At 40.3% G+C, this 22,371-nt stretch overlaps 1 protein-coding gene across 1 annotated transcript; it reads left to right on the top strand.

The window, feature by feature from the left end:
* The first annotated feature begins 614 nt into the window (after positions 1–614).
* LOC147463454 (protein NUCLEAR FUSION DEFECTIVE 4-like) lies at positions 615–3,508 on the top strand. Its single transcript, XM_086488972.1, has one exon. The coding sequence runs from the start codon at positions 987–989 to the stop codon at positions 2,913–2,915; it is 1,929 nt and encodes a 642-aa protein (XP_086345098.1). The 5' UTR covers positions 615–986; the 3' UTR covers positions 2,916–3,508.
* The last annotated feature ends 18,863 nt before the right edge of the window (positions 3,509–22,371 follow it).

Below are 22,371 nucleotides of genomic sequence, written 5' to 3'. Positions count from 1 at the left end.
ATCAGGGTAGGTCTTTGCCGAGAAAATCTAATTATTAGATTAATGTCTTTACCATTGGACTAGTGTCATCACCATTGGACTAATGTCTTTGTCATTAGACTAACTTGAGACTAATGTTTACAATCAGACTAGAAGCTTTTACCAACGTGCTAAATTTGACACATTTATTAGAAGGAAGTTAATTATGAAGAGATGGTAGCAAAGTATTAATGATCCTTCCACAATAATGGGAGGAACAGAGAGACGGGCAATCTGCTTTATACCAAACACGACTCTCTCATGGTCCCAATAGCCATAAGCCACTCCACTGTTTCACTCGGCTTGTATTGGGACACGGGGCCTAATCCTCAAAGTGCTGCAAACATTCCAAAGTGAGGAATCCATCCACACCGTGATATGACACTCGGATCCAATTATGTTAGATTTCCACCCCATGTGGTCACAGTTGAATCAATACACCAAAGGCTGCCCAAAAGACACACACACATTCTCTCTCTCTCTCTCTCTCTCTCTCTCTCTCTCTCTCTCTCTCTCAAGCACACATACACCCCCACCCACAATCATTGCCATCCCCACCATTGATTATAAGTAGACTCCCCCCCCCTCCTCTCATCCAATCAAACTAAGCAACCCTCACTCTCTCAGCTTCCAATTCCTTGCTCCTTGCATATCCCCTAGTGCCATTCCACATGTCTTGCCACGCGCCGATCGTCGCTCTGCATGCCGGTACTCTAAGATATCCTGAATTCTAACTCTTTGTCCTAATCCCCCACCTATATAGATACTGTGGTGCCTTCATTTGAATTTGCCACATGAAGGATCACTACTTTTCTCCTTAGCAATTATCACCAAAAGCAAGTACACATACACACATATCCTCAGGTGAATTTTGTTGGTCAACACCCTGCCTATTATACCTTCAAGTTGAGGAGTACTTGAGGTCAGCTCCTTAGATACTTGTAAAGCCTTTCTAGCTTGACTTGACCATGGAGAAGAAGCCCTTCAACAGACAGTTTATAATGCAAGTCCTCAAAGGACGGTGGATGGTGGTTGTCGTCTGCCTCTACATCCTTGCATTCGCCGGCGGTCCATATGTCTTCGGAATCTACTCCGAAGCCATCAAAGCAGAGCTTCAATATGATGAAGAAACCATTGACACTTTGAGCTTCTTCAAAGATTTGGGTAACAATGTGGGTATTGTCTCAGGATTGCTGAATGAAATCCTGCCTCCATGGATAGTGCTTGGAGTGGGTTCATGCATGAACCTATTCGGCTTCGTCATGATGTGGATGGCTGTGACGCACCGCATTGCGCGGCCTCCCCTCTGGCAAATGTATCTCTACATGACAGTGGGATCGAACTCTATGAGCTTCTTCAACACTGGTGTGGTTGTCACATGTGTGAAAAACTTTCCAGAGAGTAGAGGTGAGGTTCTAGGGCTTGTGAAGGGCATTATTGGGCTTAGCACAGCCATTCTCACACAAATCTATCATGCTTTATATGCCCAAAACACAGAAGGCATGATTCTTCTTCTAGGCTGGCTTCCATCTCTAGTGACTTTCATCTGCATGTTTGTCGTTCGACCCACAAAGCCCGTCGAGGACAAGAAAGAAGGCAAGCACTTCTTCTCTTTCCTTTACTTGGCCTTGTTTCTTGCAGCTTTCCTCATGCTCATCATTATAGTGGAGAACCAAGTTCGCTTGACTTCCATCTCATATAAGATAATAGGAGTGATCATCTTGCTCTTAGTGGGATTGAATGTGGTGATCGCAATCCGGGCAGAGCGTGGAAGTGATGCATGCGAGGAAGAGAATGAAAAAGAGCTTAAAGATCAAGGGTTCAAAACATGTAGTAAGAAGCAAGCAGTGGTGCATAATGATGAAACTTCTTTGCAGAGTAGCATTCAACCACCCATGAAGTCTGGCCAAGGTGGTCGCGAAAGCGTGGAAGAGAAAGAGGCAATGACACCGGCCGAAGAGTCGAAAGGTGAGGGAGAGCCAGCTAGCATTGCAAAGTCTAATGGCAATCCCTCATTCTCCATATCAGCCTACAAGCTGGAAGACCCAAATGAGGATTCAAAATGGATAAGAACGGTGAAGCATTTCTACAAAAGCTGGCCACAGAGAGGGGAGGATTTCAGCATTCCACATGCCATGCTGAGTCTGGATATGTGGATAGTGTTTGTGGTTGCGACATGCGGCATCGGAGCAACGCTGACGGCGATCGACAATGTGGGACAGATAGGGGCATCATTAGGGTATTCTGCAGTGAGCATAAGCACATGTGTGTCATTGATAAGCATATGGAATTTCTTAGGCAGGGTGGGGTCGGGGTACATATCAGAGATGTTGTTGCGGCGGTATAGGTTTCCGCGGACGCTGCTGTTGATGGTGGTGGTGGGTTTATCATGTGCTGGACATCTCATACTAGCATTTCCAATGCGGGGAGCCCTGTATACAGCGTCAGTAATCGAAGGGTTGAGCTTCGGCGCGCAGTGGCCCATTTTGTTTGCAGTAATATCAGAGCTATTTGGGCTGAAGCACTACGCGACGCTGTATAATGTGGCGCCGTTGGCGGCACCGCTCGGGTCGTATTTGCTGAAGGTGAGGGTGGCGGGGTTTCTGTATGATCGGGAGGCGGCGGTGCAGGCGGAGGCGGCGGCCGGAGGGAAGGCGGTGGCGCTGCAGCATTGGATGGTGAGTGGGAGAGTGGGTGGCGGGAGCAAGCGAGAGGTTGTGTGTGTTGGGCCCTCCTGCTTCCGCCTCACTTTCCTCATCATGACGCTGGTGAGTGCGCTGGGCACTATCATCGCTGGCTGGCTTGTGCTTCGTACGCGCAAGTTCTATCGCCAACCCACGTCTAGTTCTGCTCCTATTACTTCTTCATCCGACGACAAAGCAAAAGAATTTGTCTAGGTACCAAACGAAGGATACTTTGCAGTGTTGAAAAAGCTCAACACTCTCATCTAGCAACATTCCCATATGGTAAGGAAAGCAAAAGCTCAACCCTCATGTTCTAATAGGTACAACAACTATTGCCAAACTTAATGTCAAATTGAAACTTCTCAAGCTACACAAAAGTTGTATACGTCTCCTTGTCTTCATGAGATCGTCCCTGCCTCAATAATCACCTTCCTACACTCACAAACAAACAAGCAAAGCACCCCACAATTATGAGTACCACTCATGTCGATACACACTTTCTCTCACCCTCTTCTTGCGCCAACTCCACAAGCACCATTGATTGAAGCCCTTTTTTAATTGTAAACCTTCCCACCCTACTTTGAAGAGCTCAATGGCCTTAACTAGTAGCCAACAAAGGTTAAAGAAGGCCAAAAAGGAAGCCTCATATGTAGGTGTGCTCCTTCCATGTTAGCTCGTAGCTTCTTGAAACATGCCATAGATGTTTGATTTCCCTCCAATGTAGCCTAACACAATTCCGTTCTTATATTGTGCATTGTGATAGCTTGTTGCAATAGTGATCACAATCAATACTACAAGTTACTAGATTCTTGGTTTTCATAGTATGATTTCCATCAAAGCACGCCTTTATAGTTTTGACTAGTCTTCCTTATCATTTAGCACTCATGTATTATGATGGCTCGTAAAAGTGTAAAGTGGAACCTTGAGTTTGAGTCTGAGTTTGAAACACAATTAAAAATGCTTGTAGCATGGATTACTATTGAAATATGTAATGATTAGTCAAGCTACCAGAAATTTTATTGTTTAAGTATCATCTAAAGGGAGATGATTGATATATGTTACATCATCTCTTCTTTAGCATTCTAGCTAAATTCTAAGGCTACCCTTAGAGTAAAGAAATACCCAAAATGTTGTTGAGTCATAGCTATGAAATTGATGAGCTCAAAGAACTTGTAGCAAGTCGTATTGACATGAAAGAGGAAACAACACACCTAACCATAGCAAATGCACACATCCATGTATCTAATCAAAAGATATTCCACTAGCCTTTCCTCTAGGCTATGAAACTGCTTGTCAATCAAAAAAAGACAAAAGATGAGCTTTCTCTTCAGTGTCTATTAAAAAATAGATGCTTTTTCTCAAAGATTTCTTTTGTGTGTGTGTGTGTGTGTGTGTGTGTACATGTATATAATTAATATGTATATAAACTGTGTGTGCATGGATATAATATGTATGTTTATATACATATTATACATACATACAAATGTATAGATACAAATATATATATATATATATATATATATATATATATATATATATATATATATATATATATATATATATGTGTGTGTGTGTGTGTGTGTGTGTGTGTGCGCACACACACACAATGACAAGATGACTCTATAACTACTAATATATTAGTGGCAAAAATAACAAAGGAAAGTAGAGAGATAAATCAACATAGGTGGGTGGTGCAAGATCAAGTGTACCCACTTTACACAATTGGGAAGTGAATGTGACATTTAACATACCCCAAACGTTTGCTAATGTGGAGTTTCTACTATAAGTGCTTTCTTGGGCGCCAACGCGAATTGAAAGGCTAAAAAAGACACTTGAATGCACATAATTAAAAAAACCTAGCTTTAGGGACACTTACATTTACACCATAGATCAATAGTAGACAGTAGACAGGGAATTGATTGAAATGGCTTAAACAAGGGCTTATGGTGCTTACTTTTAGTTAACATTTACACCATAGGTAAATTATAGAAAAGGAATTAATTGAAATGGTTCAAAGAAGGTCTTATGGTGCTTACTTTTAGTTAACAATTTTTTTCTATGTGCAACTTGTGCCTAGCTAACACTAGAGGACATATGATATCGATCTAAAAAGAAGGTATTAGAATATTGTACGATTATGTAACTTGTTAAAAAAAACTTATATTGCCCCTAACTTATACGATTATGTAACTTGTTAAAAAAAACCCCTCCCTTGCACTTACGTGGTGCGATAAGTTTTCCATGGTGAATCTCTCGAGGGTGTTTTTTAGGAAAGGTCTACTAAAATTTAACCTTTAAAGTTTGAATTTTTTGACATGATCACATTCCTTATAAATGTATCTATCAAGTGACTATAGGATCGTGCAAAATGAGCTTTGCATCTATAGAACTCTTGTGTACAAATTAAATGAAAGTGTAATTAATATTTTTATAAGGATAATTCATGAAAATTTACCCAAATGGAAAAATTTATCGGCAATTCAAATTGAGCTCCTTGATATGTGCTTAATTGTTATGCAATATAGACTTTGCAATATATGAATGATGGTCGACTTACATTCAAGTCTTTATTAGGATCACAATGTTGTGACAACGTGTGGTAGGTTAGACCAGAGAGTCTTTAGACATAAAAAGTACTTTATTGTGAAATCAATTGGTAATCAAAACTTTCCAATGTGTTCTTGACCATGTGTTTTGTGTGGGCACTGATCATTCTTGGCTATCAAGACTCGAAAATGAGCCCAACTATGGTAATATTCCATACTACGTAGCCCAATTAGTCTGCAAAACTATCAAAGGTCTATATACCTAATCTTGCACATGGCAAGATGCGGATATTGGTGCATGTATAGGTGTGGTTCTCAGCCACTAGCTATATACGTGATAATATGTGCACTTATAAGTCCACATATATTACTATGCTTCTATTTGAACACATGCCCACATATTTACATGCAACTTTACCCGCGTAATGCCCATGTATTCACAATATGGGTCATTAAAACTAAAGACGTCCATTTTCGTGGTCCACGACTTTCCAAATTGATTTCTTTCTTTTTAAACTTGCTACAAGAAAATAGAACAGTTTAGTAGATTTTATTTTTTGACAAACAAATTGAAATTTCAAGATTTAACTTGTACATAAAGTATTTCAAGAAAACTTTAAAAAATTAGTGATGTTGTCGTTGCATTACCATTTTGCCTATGGAGGTCAATGATTTTCCTCACTCTCCATACTTGCATGATCCCTCCTCCCACACATAGGTCCCTTGTTGTACAATCCCCAATGGTTTTATTACACACTCACGCTCTGGTAGTAATTTCAATTGGTGTTGTCAAAAAATGTTTCTTAGTGCATGAGGATGTAGAGTGTAGATCTTCCCCTTTTGTGATCAAAATGAAGTCATGCCCAATCATCAAGCCATCACTCAAGTCATTGTGGTGCCCAACATATATTGGTGCTTTTGCACACTCATCATTACTGGATGCATCAGCATCATTGACATTACTATATGTAGGCTATATTCTCAAGGACTCCTAGAGTTGCATGATGGGTTCTACGGTGGGTGTAAGAACTCAAGGAGGCTTGAGGAAGAAGACAACAATAGTTATTATCTACACAGCTAGAGAGAGAGAGAGAGAGAGAGAGAGTACATAGCTTCAATACACTAAACTCAAGTTATAAAATGCAAATGATACCTTAACTAAGGATATGTACAACATAGGCTTTATTTATAAGGTTGGAATAGATATTCATGCTATATTTACATTACTTTGTTGCTTCACATGTCTAGGGCATGCATGTCTTGCTAATGTGCCTCCGGGCTGGCCATCCTTTGCATATGCATTTAGACTGCACCACCCGGACGTCCACTTATGGGTCGATCGCCCACTTTGTCCAGGCACCCTACTATATTCCTTGTTATGGAGGCTTCCTCATGCTCTTCTTGATCTCCCCTTTGGTCACCTATATATGGAGCCAGGGGGGTATCCACATATTATCTCGTTGTTGTACTGGGTCTTTTTTTCATGGTAGTCATGGGGGGTTGATCGCCCTCTCTTCACCCTATCTTGCATTTGTGGTCTATTCTCTGTGTGTGTGTGTGTGTGTGTGTGTGTGTGTGTGTGTGTGTGTGTGGGGGGGGGGGGGGGGGGGGGGGGGGGGGCTGAAATGTTAGCGTTTTTGGATAGGAGTGCAACATTTTTGCAAGAGGGGGAAGAATTGGGCCTTGTTGCCTGTTGGATCTTGATTTTCCACATGACTTCGCATCCGGTGCATTGCCGTCTACAATCCTCTTCATTTCATCATATTTTAGTCATACATACCTACTGTTTTTTCTTTGTTTTCAGCCCTCTGATGGCTATGCACACATAGATAAACCCTCCCCACACCCTCTGCACTGCTCCAGACCATGCAAGGAGCATACGAGCACGCTGAAACTCAGCGAACAACAGTGTTTTCATCACCTCAGAGTTGCGTACTTGGGTGGACAGTATCCTCTTTGGCTTGTATTTTTCACAGAGGAAGAAATTACCTCCTACGAGGACACCATCCGGAAACACTCTCATCTAGCAACATTCCCATATGGTAAGGAAAGCAAAAGCTCAACCCTCATGTTCTAATACCACAACTATTGCCAAACTTAATGTCAAATTGAAACTTCTCAAGCTACACAAAAGTTGTACTCCTTGTCTTCATGAGATCGTCCTTGCCTCAATAATCACCTTCCTACACTCGCATACAAACAAGCAAAGCACCCCACAATTATGAGTACCACTCATGTCGATACACACTTTCTCTCACCCTCTTCTTGCGTCAAATCCACAATCACCATTGATTGAAGCCCTTTTTTAATTGTAAACCTTCCCACCCTACTTTGAAGAGCTCAATGGCCTTAAGTAGTAGCCAACAAAGGTTAAAGAAGGCCAAAAAGGAAGCCTCATATGTAGGTGTGCTCCTTCCATGTTAGCTCATAGCTTCTTGAAACATGCCATAGATGTTTGATTTCCCTCCAATGTAGACTAGCACAATTCCGTTCTTATATTGTGCATTGTGATAGCTTGTTGCAATACTCGCAATCAAATACTACAAGTTACTAGATTCAAGCTTTTTCATGGCATAGAGCTTAGTTTGTATAGTATGATCTCCATCAAAGCACGCCTTTATAGTTTTGACTAGTCTTTCTATCATTTAGCACTGATGTATTATGATGGTTTGTAAAGGCGTAAAGTGGAACCTTGAGTTTGAGTCTGAGTTTAAAAAGGAGATTAAAATTGCTTGTAGCCATGGATTACTATTGAAATATGTAATGATTAGTCAAGCTACCAAAAATATTATTGTTTAAGTATCATCGAAAGGGAGATGATTGATATATGTTACATCATCTCATCTTTAGCATTCAAGCTAAATTCTAAGGCTAAATTCTAGTAAAGAAATGTTGTTGAGACATAGCTCTGAATTGATGAGCTCAAAGAACTTGTAGCAAGTCGTAATGACATGAAAGAGGAAACAACACAGCTACCCATAGCAAATGCACGCATTGATGTATCTAATCAAAAGATATTCCGCTAGGCTTTCCTTTCGGCTATGAAACTGCTTGTCAATCATTTTAAAGACAAAAGATGAGTTAATTTCTCTTCAGTCTATTCAAAAATAGATGCTTTTTCTTAAAGATTTCTTTTGTTTGTGTGTGTGTGTGTGTGTGTGTGTGTGTGTGTGTGTGTGTGTGTGTGTGTGTCACACACACACACACACTATATATATATATATATATATATATATATATATATATATATATATATATAGTGTGTGTGTGTGTGTGTGTGTGTGTGTGTGTGTGTGTGTGTGCATACATACATACACATATGTGCACACACATGCACAATGATAGAATGACTCTGTAACTACTAATATATTAGTGGCAAAAATAACAAAGGAAAGTAGAGAGATAAATTGGCATAGATGGGTGGTGCAAGATCAAGTGTACCCACTTTACAGAATTGGGAAGTGAATGTGACATTTAGCATACCCCAAACGTTTGCTAATGTGGGTGCTTTCTTGGGTGCCAACTACATTGAAAGGCTAGAAAAGACAGTTGAATGCACATAATGTAAAAATCCTAGCTTTGGCACATTAGGAACCCTTACATTTACACCATAGGTAAATTATAGAAAGGGAATTGATTGAAATGGTTGAAAGAAGGGCTTATGGTGCTTACTTTTAGTTAACATTTACACCATAGGTAAATTATAGAAAGGGAATTAATTGAAATGGTTCAAAGAAGGGCTTATGGTGCTTCCTTTTAGTTAACATTTTTTTTCTATGTGCAACTTGCGCCTAGCTAGCACTAGAGGAGATATGGTATCCATAAGAAAAATGTATTAGAATATTTATTATGTTTTATTTTAAAATAGTTATACTATTTTAATACACTAAGGTGTTTTTTTAAGAAAGATCTACTAAAATGTAACAGTTAAAGTTTGAAATTTTTTGACATAATCATATTCCTTATAAGTGTATCTATCAAGTAACTATAGGATCGTGCAAAATGAGCTTTGCATCTATAGAAATCTTGTGTACAAAAATAAAAGTATAACTAACACGATATTTTTATAAGGATAATTCGTAGAAATTACACGAATGGAAAAATTTATCAACAGTTCAAATTGAGTTCCTTGATATGTGCTTAATTGATATGCGAAATAGACTTTGCAATATATGAATGATAGTAGACTTACACTCAAGTCTTTTTTAGGATCAAAATGTTGTGACAGTATGTGGCAGGCTAGACTAGAGAGTCTTCAGACATAAAAAGTACTTTATTGTGAAATCAATTGGTAATCAAAACTTTCCAATGTGTTTTGTTTGGGCACTGATCATTCTTGGCCGTCAAGACTCAAAAATGAACCCAACTATGGTAATATGCCATACTGCTTGGATAAGATGATGACCATGATATTTAGTTCGAAGAAGAGATTAGGGCAAACAAACAAGGAAAAATGTACATGGACAGAAATGGAACTTAGTATATACAAATTGAAAACCCTGATGTGGTAGACAAATGGGGGTTAGAAGTGAACACCATAATCCCAGATCTGTGAGCAAAAGAAGGACCACCAACTTTAGAATTCGAGGGATACGATTAAGTAGATTTGAAGCCTTTGAAATGGCTTCGTACGGATAATCCTAGGATCGGAGTCTATTGTTGGGAAGATAGAAACAAAAAAGATCTTTTGTGGACTTTGCATGCCAAACTAGGACAACTAACGGCCATGAAGATCATTTATATGTTCAAGATCAACGATAAGGGGTCAGCAGATCTACCAACCTGCCTGTTTAGGGATTGTTATAACAACAACTTTGTTATGATGACTCCTGAGGAGGTAGAAAAAACCAAATACCAAGGGTATTCCATACGGGATTGGATATTGAGACAAGGACTAGAAACAATTCCAAGAGATGAACATCGTGAGAGATCATCTGAGAGTAATGTGAAGAAACCAGAAACCACCTCATCACGTAGAAAACCGGGTGACACTAAGACGAGTCCAGGGCTACAATGAGTCACTATTTCCAACAGACTGGTTTGAAGGACTCGAAACAGGACCAACTGCCAGGAGATCGGGAATTGAACCAAACAGACGTGTCAGACCAGCTGTTTAATTTTCAAAAATGGGTCAGAAAATACAGTGGATCAAGGGATCCATACGACCACCTAGCAAGCTTTAAGAAATTACTAAAAGCAAAATGTATATTCGATTTCCATACTCAATTCGAGTGGTTTGGAATGACAAAAAGGAAAAGCATTGACATGGTTCCAAAACATTCCACCAAGGTCAATTGTGGACTTGAACACATTAGCTCAAGGATTTGAGTTGATTGTTCCAAAATGGGGATCAAACATAATACGGTAGCTCAAATCTACAGCTTTAAATAGAAACACGGTGAGTCTGTTAGGGATTGTGCAACTCGAATGAAACAATACATTGCCAGATGTCCAGGGCTAGAGATACCTACAGAAGAACGGCTCGTATCATTGTTTCTAGAGGGACTACTAAACAAAGAACTTCATGTTATACTCTATAGTTAAAAGCATACAACCCTAAAAGAGTGTGTGTCAGATGCAATTGATTAGGAGACAATTGTGATATTTTCAATGAAGAAGATGTCCCTAAGGATAACCAAAGTGAGAAAGCAACATCTACTACACCAGCACAAGTGGGAATGGCTGCTGCAGCATCACTCTCAGCCATAAAAGATATGCTCAAAAGGATGAGCGACATGATAAACACATGCAAAAAGCACCTATGAGGAGACCAGGACAAGGGATACCTCAACATGGACAACCAATTAGGCCACAAAAATGGTGTGCAATTGAGGGTAAATGGACCAACCATGAGACCCATGAGTGCTACTTCAAACCAAAGTATGATGGGAATGTTTAGTACGTGCCCATGAGGCCACAAGGACAACCCATATACAGATATCAACTTAATATGGCCCAAGCTCAAAGACCACCAATGGGCATGGAAAGACCTCAACCTTTGTTGGGACAACAACCTTAGTATCCAGGACATAATGCAGTGCCTGTAAAGTACATGCACTACGAAGGAGTCATAGATGAACAAGCATTAGTACCTATTACACCCTATGCTGAGCCTAGTCCATCTACAGTAATGGTAGAAGGAGATTGGTATATTCACATCCACCACCAATGGAAGAAACCATGACTTATGCTCCACCAGAGCTCGCACCAATGTATTATGTAGCTAATCAAGGTGTCATACCTCCCATGGTAAGACCCATGATTAAGCCAAGAATAGGAAACTATCATAACTGTGGTGCAGATGATCACTGGAAAAATGAATGTCCAGAGCCTGACAAAAACCTCAAACTAGTTGAAGCCTATATTGCATACAGTGTTGCAAAAAGGGAGGACACTTTCTGAAGATTGTCCTAAAAATCCTTTGAACAAGGGTAAAACGGTAGTAAACGTAGTCCAAGTGATACCCAGTAGCTCATCAGAGAGTGAACTGATTGTTCCAATCAAGGTAATCACTCGAGTCCAGGCCAAGAAAAAGAAACACAACTCCTCTGATGATTCCGAAAATACAAAAGTTTCCTCTCAAAGAATCAAAAGGAGCAAAAGCAAAAGATATGAGATGAGAAAACAAAAACAACAGGTTGAAATCGAGGAGAAAGCAAAAAAGCTATTCCAGGAAAAGTTGAAAGAAACTAAAAGTGAAATCAAGGAAACAACCATGAAATCTGGAGGATCCATTCTGGTTGATAAAATTTTTCAGCCTATTAATGCAGCCTTGTAAGCCTACCAAGTAGGACTTAAAGCAGGCCAAAACATGGAAAACAAATGGAAAAACTATCCTTCTCCAGACATGGAAGCAGCGAAGTTGGAACCTTATCAAAATTTGGTAAGAATCACGCAAGAAATGCTAGAAAAAAAAAACCCAATCTTGAAAGTATTGTAAAACCTAAAGAGCTTGTGGTAAGAGACACCAAAGAAAAATCCAATGTGGTGGCAGAACCCCACCTGGAAACAGAAGAACCAGAACTTATAGTGACTGACAACGAAGATGCCTTAGACGGAATTCCATTCGTAGAGGAAGACTGGTCAGGACACTTATGGGAAAAAGTGAGAGAGATCAATGATGGGAGTCTAACTCTAAAGTCAACTCCTAACTCTAAGGTAACCTTCTGATGTAAACATGGATGTACAATCCTTGTACGGGGATTGCGGATCGGAAGCTTCAGGAATGTCGAAACCATTGACTTTGAAAACATTACCCTCTTACTTGGGAGATAACGAAGATTAATCCATAGTGTGTAAGACCACTCAAGTAAAAAGAGCTGCACAGACCCTAGAAGTAGACGACATTCTTTCAATCATGTCTACACCCATCCAATGCACTCTTACCTTGGAAGAACTGTTAAAACTGAGACCATACTTATGGAATGATCTACAAAAAATCCTAGAGAAGGTGGGAATAACAGCAAAAAATTTAAGAAAATTGAAAAACAAAAAGGACAACAAAGAGATTTGATCGGTTCCCATGAACAAAGTCAGAGAATATTACAAAGGGGAAGAAGGAAACTCCACCCTCCCAGTGAAATTGAAACCATGAAAATACTGGATAGTGGAGTAGGCATAGCCATAGCCACTAAAGCAGTATGGGAATCCTGGGGACAGCCAGCCATTAGAAAAACTCGAAAGAAATTGTAATTGGCTGATGGACACATTGAGAGACCATTAGGGCTGCTTGAAAAGGTGATAGTCAATTCCTGTGGAATTGAATATCAACACACTTTTGCCATAGTAGACTTTGGGAAAAAACTCAACTATGAAATCATATTGGGAAGACCTTTCATGCAATAGGTACAGCTTATCCAAGATTGGGGAAACAATTATATTCTGTACTTGAAGCAAGTGGATCTATAACAAGAGTAAATGTAAAAGATCACACTTATAGAGATGTCTTGAAAACACCCATACAAGAGTTTGATTCAGTCTCTTCGTCTGAAACTAAACTTCCATCCTGGTTAAACAAAGATAATCCTATTTAGATGTGTGGAGCTTCAGAAAATGGAAGCTTAAGAAGAGAAGAATGTATTCTAGAAAGGGACTGCAGAGACGAAGCCTATGTACCTGAACCCTTTCCAGAGCATTTGTTTGATCCATTCGAGTGGACTCAAATTTTAGCGACCATGGATGTATGTGTGAATACGTCTATGCCTACTCAATTTTGCAATGAGGATGGCTACGACATAATTCCCATCCAAATGATTTCAATCCTCAACATTGAAGACGAAGATGAGGAACCCGAGGACTTAATGAAAGCTCAACAAGTTTTTTTAGACCTCTACTACGATGCAATTGACAAATTAGATGAACACTCAGCTACCTTAGAAGATTCGAGGTCAGAATAAGAACATATGAGAGCTAAGCTACTCTTAAAAGGAGGGAAGGAAAAGTTTTTTGACTTTCCAAACTAGAAATCGAGAAGACAAAAATGGTATAGACGAAAAAGAGACACCAGAATTGTGAAAACACGACCTATGCCATTAGTCTCCAGTAGAACACAATTCCTGATACAGATAGATGTAAATGATTGTGTTAAGGACAAAATCACTGGCAGATATCCTTCAAACAAAAATTCAAAAATGTCTCAAACATCGAGAAAAACAAGGAAGCATACTCAAGCAAACCCACAGGATAAGAAACCACTCATGACTTGAGTCGAGCGAAAAAAGAAATATCGAGAGTTGAAAAAAGCTCTAAAGGAGATATATACGACCAAAATGGAGACCACAGAAGAGGATGCTTAGGATGTAATGAGTGTTCCATCCCAATACAAAAAGTATACTCTCCAAGATCAAAAAATTATAGTCGAAAAACCTGTTAGGGAACTATGGAAACAGGGCAAGTCTTACGAAGGGCCTGAAAATGCTAAAAAGATAGACTTGGCTGAATCGGGAGCAGAGCCTAGACATGCTACATTGTGAATGACCTAACAGAAGAAGAAGAAGAGCTCTTGCTGAGCTTGCTAAAAGAATACCGAGATATCTTTGCTTGGTCTTACAAGGATCTCAAGGGTGTTGATCCAAAAATCTATCAACATACCATATCCATGAGAGATGATGCGAAACCAAGTATACAGAGGCCATACACGTATAATGAAACATTTTCCAGGAAGCTAAAAGAAGAGATTGAAAAACTAAAGAAAGCCGAATTCATTTACGAAATTGAACACATAGATTGGGTGTCTCCAATTGTGGTAGTACCCAAGAAGAATAGAAAATTACGAGTGTGTGTTAATCTCAAAAAGATGAATGCAGCTACCATTAGAGACAACTTTCCTCTTCTAATCAGTGAACATGTTTTAGAACGAGTTGCAGAAAAGAAGCTTACATCTTTTTAGATGGATTTTCGGGATACAATCAACTTTTGATTGACCCAAAAGATCCACATAAAACTGCTTTTGCAACAGAATGGGGTATATTTGCCTATCGGGTTATGCCGTTTGGGTTAACTAATGCTCCAGCCACATTTCAAAGGTTGATAAGCCATGATTTCAAAGAATATCTTAGTAAATTCTTAGAAGTATATATGGATGATCTATGCGTACATTCATCACTCCGGGCTGATCATTTTGAGCACCTCAAAAAGGTATTCAAAAAATGTAGACTTTATAGGATTTGCTTAAATCCTAAGAAGTGCACATTCATGGGTAGACAAGGAAAAATTCTTAGACATATAATGTCTAAAAATGGCATAGCTAGTGATATTGAAAGATTCTTGTTATTGCTGATTTTCCTAGACCAACAACAGTCAAGGGTGTACAAGCCTTCATGGGGCATTTTGGATATTACCGACGGTTAATCTACATGTACGCTATAATTCTAAAACCCATGTATAGCTTGATTACACACTTTGAATGGACCAAGCTCGGCATGTGAAGAATCCTTCATGAAGCTTAAGGAAGCTCTCACCTCAGCTCCAATATTAAAAGCACCAAATTGGAATAAGGTATTTCACGTACATGTAGATGCTTCCAATTTTGCTATCAGTTGTCTATTAGCTCAATTAGGAGACGGGAAAATTGACTTTCCTATTTCTCATGCTAGCCGATAATTGAACATAGAGGAAAAGAATTACACCACCACCGAAAGGGAAGGTTTAGGAATGATCTATGCTATTAAAAAGTATAGACATTACCTATTTTGTGGACCACCAGGCTTTGTTGTATTTGGTCAACAAGCCATGCAGCACAGGAAGAATAGTGAGATGGTTCATCATTGTTCTCGAATTTGATTTCACTGTGGTTGTAAATGTAACATTTAATGGCCTAATAACTTGTGTGTAGCGGAAATGAGCTTGAACATAGTGGGCATTTCATTAGAGTAGATTCCTAATGAGAATTACAAGAGTGCTTGGGTGGAGAGAGCAACAAAAAGCATAACACTTAGTTAGATAGCATCGACAATAATTTCAAAAGAGAGAGAAATTAAGCTAATGACAACAGTTGAGGACCGGATTTGCATGGAGCCGGTCCCCCCTCCAAAAGGCTTTGTATTATGGTTTCTCCCATCAAGAGAGACATTGTACAATACAATTCTTTGTGTTCCTTCAAGACTAGCTAGTGCAATGAAGATGAAAGCTTCATGCACTAAGCAAAACACTTAGCAAACACAACTTGAATTATCCCCATTCTCAGACCCAAGACCTCACACACCTTCGAAGATGGTGAGAGCTAGCAGGGTATGAGAGTAGATTGAGAGGAAGAAGGAGTATCTTACGAGAAAGATGTACATCTCCTCACATAATCACTCATATTAGCATAGCTTAGCTTAGTAATTAGCTTGGTAGAGTAGATGAGCATGCATTGAAGCTTGGCTCTTGGTTGGATTTGCATCCACATGCCAAGAGTGTGTCGTTGTAGGATTCTATCTCACGAGCTTGGAGTAGGTGATGAGCTCTCCATTAAAGCTTGGGAAGAGATAGTCTTCTCTTTCTTCACACATGAGATTGTGTGAGTGTGTGTGTGATAATGCCTTGCAAAAATCAGCCCTCTCTCTCTCTTGGGCGAGCCCTCTTGCTATTTGCTCTTGCTGAGCCCTCATTGGCTCTCCCCAAGTCAAGCCAATGACAATTAAGCGGCATAAGTGATAGCCTTTTGACGTGTGTCCCCCTTTCCCCTTTTGTGAGAGCTTTAGGTAATTAAATAATTAAACTAAACTCTCATTGGACCCCTTTGCCTCCTGGCCAATAGGAATCAGGCAAGCCATTGGGCTCCTGAATGCTCATTGGACCCCTTGGGAGACTGTCCAATAGTCTTCTAGGAGACTTAATTCTCATTGGTTTCTTTTACTAAATGTTTTTAAATTAATTAAACTAGATTTACTCTAGCTTAATTCTCATTGGTCCACTTCAAGGGTCATCCAATAGAAACTGGGCACACCTTGTGGGCATCTGGCCTAGGGAGCTGACATGTGTCCCTCATTCCCTTTGTGTAAAGGGAGCCTGTGTGTCTGTTGTGGCTTTCTCTCTCATCCCCTAGAAGAAGGGCTCACCCCCTCATGTGTAGGGATGTGTGTTGACTTTGGAGACCACACAAAGCATCCAATTCCCCCTAAGCTTTAACCCTTTGGACACAACCTTTGAATTTTGGAACCTTAGCATTTTGGAAGTCTTAATGGGCTGAAACTTAGGGTCTTTTTAGCCCATTGTTGCACATGGCTCTTTTGCAGATGCCCCCCCCCCCCTTTGGATCCCTATTTTCCCTCCTTTGGATCCCTACTGTGGCCGGTCTGCTAGCTTAACCAATATTCTAGCTTTTTCTCCCCTGGCACTTCCCCACATTAAATGATCAGTTTAATATGAGAAAATCATTTAGGAGAATTAGATATTGATTATTATGACATTACCTCTCTCTTGAAATCATAGTCGTCCTCGACTATGGTGTAGAGAAGATAAAGCATATTGATGAGTCCTTTTCTTAGCGGGTAGAGGATCCCTATGTTACCCTACGACATCATTCCACAATGGATGACTAATCCATTTGGCACTTGAGAGCCTAAGGCTGCCGCAAGCATGTCTGCACATTAGTCCTATCAATCTTCCATAGTAGAGTGACAAGCTCTACTTGGTGTTTGGGAGACGTCGTCTCCGCAAACTTGATCTAAGCATGCATACTACTTCATTTTTGTGCACAATAAAGAAAAAGAGAGTCTTATAAGACAAAAAAACTTTGTTCATTTTTAACATTTTGTACATTTGCTTACTCTTGGGAAGCATTGTAAGCATTGACAAGGTTTAGGTTATCCTTTAATTGTATGCCTTGCATCCATCTAGCATCTTCAAAAGGATAATTCTAAGACTTAATAAGATATCGTCGGATAGTCTTACCGCCTCTTAATACCTTGTCTTCATGTCGGAGAATGGACTCGGGCTGCAGCACCTCCTCTTGGTCCTCGGTCTCCGGTGGGTCTTCAATAGTTGGTTCTTGAGGTGGATCTCCTTTGTAAGGCTTTAATAGGCTCACATGGAAAGCATTGTGTATGAGCCAATGATTGGGCAACTTGAGTTGATAGGCCATCTCATTGATTGGCCTAAGAATCTGGAACGGACCATAGTACCTTTTTGCTAGTTTAGCCGAGTACTTTTGGTGGCCTGTAGGATTCTTGCCCGTCGTGTGCCTTAATTGAGCCTTGGGAAACTTTAACAAGACCCAATCGTTTTTTTTAAAGGCTTGGGCTCTTCTGTGCTTGTCAGCAGCAGCCTTTTGCCTTTGCTGTGAGATAGAGATAGCATCCTTAATCTTTTGAAAAGATTCTTGTAGGTCTTGGCTATACTCATCTACAGCGAAGATCTTCCCATGTACCTTAAGTAGCAAGGGACTTTTTGATCTTCCCTCAATTACCTCGAAAGGTGCTTTTTCCGTGGAAGTATGTACAGTGTTATTGTAAGCATACTCCACTAAGGGTAAGTACTTATCCCATTGGGATCTTTGATCTACTTCCGTTACATAGGCTTTTAGTAGATCAAGAATTGTTAGGTTAGCTATTTCACTTTGGCCATCCATTTGTGGATGATAGGCCGAAGAGAAGTTTAGCCTTGTTCCTAAATTCTCAAAGAGACCCTTCCAGAAATTACTGGTCATTCTAGGATCTCTATCCGACACTATGGACATTGGCAAGCCATGGTACTTGAAAATTTGTGAAATGAAGAGGGTTGCCGTTTGATGGGCTTTGATAGTCTTTTTGACAGGTATAAAATGAGCTTGTTTACTAAACATATCTACTATCGTCCATATTCTCGTATTCCCATGGATAGACTTAGGTAGGGCCAAAGATAAAATCCATTGATATGCTCTCCCATTTTTAATTAGGGATTGGCAAGGGTGAAAGCAATCCAAGTTGCTTCTCTCTATCAAATTTTGTCTTTTGGCATACCACACGTTTAGAAACATACTCTTGTATGTTCACTTTCATGGTAGGCCAATAGAAATATGTTTCAATTCCCTTTAAGGTAGACCGAATCCCTCTATGCCCCGCATAAGGTGGAGCATGAGATTCATACATTACTTTCTCACGTAGTGAGTTAGTAACACATAGTCTATTGCCATAGAGAAGATAACCATCTTGTAGAGTAAATGGTTCTTCTTTCTTCCCTAATGCAAGGGCTGAAATCACATCTCTAAAATCGGGATCAATAGCATACTCATCTATCATTGAAGATAGATCATTGTGAGTTGCTATGGAAACCGCATTCACTCTCGGCCGTCTTGAGAGTGCATTAGCTACTTGATTATGCTTGCCAGCAATGTGAGCAATATGAAAATGAAATTGCGAAAGGAAATTTGCCCACCTCATTTGTTTGTCGGAGAGCTTTGTTTGCGTCATGAAGTACTTAAGACTTTGGTGATCCGTTCGCAGAATGAAAGGAGTCCCCAATAAATAGTGCTTCCATGAGTCTAAGGCATGTAGAACTGCAAGGAGTTCCTTTTTATATATGCCTAGAGCTTGCTCAACAGGGTCGAGCCTTCAACTCTCATAGCCTATGGCATGCCCTTCTTGGAGAAAAACAGCTCCAAGGCAATCACCACAAGCATCACATTGGACCTCAAATGGTTTTGAGAGATCCGGTAGTGTAAGCACGGGTTGAGAGATAAGAGTTTCTTTAAGCTTTTCGAAAGCATTGTTCTCCTTAGCAGACCATGTATACCTAACGCTTTTCTTTGTTAGGTCATGTAATGGTCCCGCAATTTGTGAGAACTTTTCTATGAACCGTCTGTAGTATGCACACATACCTATAAAGCTTCTTAGTTCATGAAGATTCCTTGGTTTAGGCCATCCTTTTATTACCTCTAACTTTGATGGATCCATTTGGATGCCATCTTGAGAGATAATATGACCTAAATACTGAATCTCTTGCAAGAAAAATTCACTTTTCTTTCGATTAACATAAAGTTTATTCTCTCTTAAAACTTGAAATATTACCTGGAGGTGTTGCTTGTGTTCCTCCAATGAATTAGAGTAGATGATAATATCATCAAAGAACACTCCAGTGAAGGTTCGATGAGGCCTGAACAGCTTCTCCATCAATCAGTTGAATGTGGCTGGTGCATTGGTCAAGCCAAAAGGCATGACAATGTATTCATAAAGACCAAATGTGGTGCGAAATGCTCTCTTTACAATGTCTTGATCAACTGTCCTTATTTGATGATAGCCACTTTTTAGGTCAATCCTACTGAAGTAGGTCGATCCTTGTAGCTTATCAAATAGGTCTTCTACCCATGGAACGGGAAACCTATTCTTGATAGTGATCCTATTTAGTGCTCTATAGTCAACACACATACGATATGTGCCATCTTTCTTTTGCACTAATAGCACAGGTGAGAAAAATGGAGATGAGCTTGGCCTAACCATACCCTTCTCAACTAACTCATGCACTTGCCGCATAATCTCCTCTTGTTGATCTTGAGAAACTCTATAAGGAGGTTTGTTAGGCGGTGAACTTCCTGGAAGAAGTTCGATTGCATGGTCATCATTACCTTGTTTAGGAGGTAGCTCACAAGGGATGTCGTCAATAAAAACATCTTTAAACCCCTTGAGAAAATTGGATAACTCTAATTCCTTTTGGTTGCTTTTATTTTCTTTTGTTAAAGCATTAGGTTCATTTTGAGAATCTTTAACAAAAATCATGTACACGGAAATAGAGCTCTTTATCGACTTGTTGAAAGCTGGTGTATGTACAATGGCGATGGTGTTACCCATTTCCTTAGCATCTATATACATTTCTTTTTCCCTGAACTTAAAGGAGATTCTCCTTTCAGGAAATTTAACATCGGCAGGTAGGCGGTCAAACCATGGTGCCCCTAGGATTACATCCTCATACTTGAGAGGAGAGATAAAGAAGTCCTCTTTGTCCACATAGACTTGGAAATGAAGCCTCAATTTCCCAATTAAGGGAGTGACTGAAGCTTCTTGCCCCTTGAAGGCACTGTCTGCGGGTAGGACATCTCCCATCTCGTAGGATTGTATGCCTAGCTTGGTGGCCAACTCTATAGATATAAAATTGTGAGTAGAACCAGGGTCAAAGAGAATAAAAGCATCATGTTCTCTTACCTTTCCCCAAGCATGGCATAGAGGAGATCCTTTGTGGTGAGTTTGGTGAGTCTCCTCCTCTTGGATTTCAACCAAGGAAGCTCTAGGAGGATCTTGGCGGTTGTTCTTATGGGGACGAGCGCTGTACGCATGCCCTTGTTCGCCGCACTTGAAGCACTGGTTATCCTTGCGATAACGCTCAAGCTCTTCAGGAGAGAGTTTGTTCTTACCTTTGTAAACTCCTTTCTCTTTAGCTTTGTTGGAGTTGCCCTTAGGAGACCCGTGGACATTGTCCTTCCCCTTAGGCTCATTGGAACCGTTGTTTTTTGGGGGCTTATTATTTCTTTTAGCCCCTATTTGGAAATTTATTCGAGAGGCCACCATAGTATGGTGTATTACCGCCGATATGGTACGTGGCCTTTGGGAGTTGACATACTCTGCCATTTCTTTGGTTAGCCCGCACAAAATTATTGCTTTTGCTCTCCAAAATCCAACTTTTTGAAGACAGTGGCTTTGAGTTGTAGGTCCCAAAACTTGTCTACATATTTGTGGATGGATTCATTGGGAGAGAGCTTTAAGCTTCGCCATTCGGTGAGTACTTTGTCTTTGGCATTGGTGGCCAAAAACTGCTTCATAATGGAAGCTCTTAAAGCTTTCCATGTTCGTGGAGCTTCACCATCGGCTCATAGGCTAGACCACCATTGTCTGGGGGACTTTTGAAAGTGCATAGCTACATGGCGTAGCTTAGAGGACTCCATGAAGCCCTCCTCTCCAAATGCCGCATCAAATTGCTGGATAAAGGCCAAGACTTTGTCCGTAGCACCAAAGGTACCATCATAGGTAAGGAAAGAGATGCTCTTCCCTCCCTCTTTGAATTTCTTCAGCTTGGACGACCTCTTCCATGCGGCATAGGATTTCCTATGGCCTCTTCTTTTTGATGGTTCAAAGGTTGCACCATCACTTTCTTCAGAAGGTGAAGAATTTGAAGAAGGTGGAGAAGAGGGTGACCTCTTTCTCGCCTTTTTCTTGTCTTGATCTTTGTCGTCTTCACCATCGCTTTCATAAGAGGAAGAGGATGAAGAAGATGGAGAAGAGGGTGCCCTCTTTCTCGCCTTTTTCTTCTCTTGATTTTTATCATCCCTCTTTGAATTGTGGTGAGGAGAAGAATACGATGGTCTTCTCCGCTTTGGTGGTGATGGAGAGCGTTTAGCCCGCCGTCTTCGTGGAGCCATCTCCGCCGAGGTGGTGGGAGACTCGCTTCTTTCTCGTTCATTTGGTGGAGGCTCTTGAGTTCTCCTTTGGGAAGGAGATGCATCATCAAGAAGTAAATTCTTGAGCCCTTCATATGGATTCTCTTCTTCTTCCCGAATCGGAGAGATACCTCTTTTGGTAGTCTCACAAGGAGGCTTCCTAGGTGTTCTCTTGTCATGGTGATGAGCTTGGAGAATCCCGTGAGCAAGGAGTTGCCGTTGCACTTCACTTTGGAGAGATGGATTACCCATGGCTTGTTGAAGCCTACTAACAAGATAGTTAACAAGCATTGAAGCA

Source organism: Adiantum capillus-veneris, chromosome 2 (genome assembly GCF_014529385.1).
Source record: "Adiantum capillus-veneris isolate H3 chromosome 2, ASM1452938v2, whole genome shotgun sequence".
NCBI classification, from domain to species: domain Eukaryota; kingdom Viridiplantae; phylum Streptophyta; class Polypodiopsida; order Polypodiales; family Pteridaceae; genus Adiantum; species Adiantum capillus-veneris.
The sequence above is the reverse complement of the archived record's forward strand: the minus strand, read 5'-3'. Positions and strand labels throughout refer to the sequence as shown.

What these genes read in the sequence shown, in the direction of transcription:
- LOC147463454 (XM_086488972.1), top strand. Translation starts at nt 987, where the DNA reads ATGGAGAAGAAGCCCTTCAACAGACAGTTTATAATGCAAGTCCTCAAA.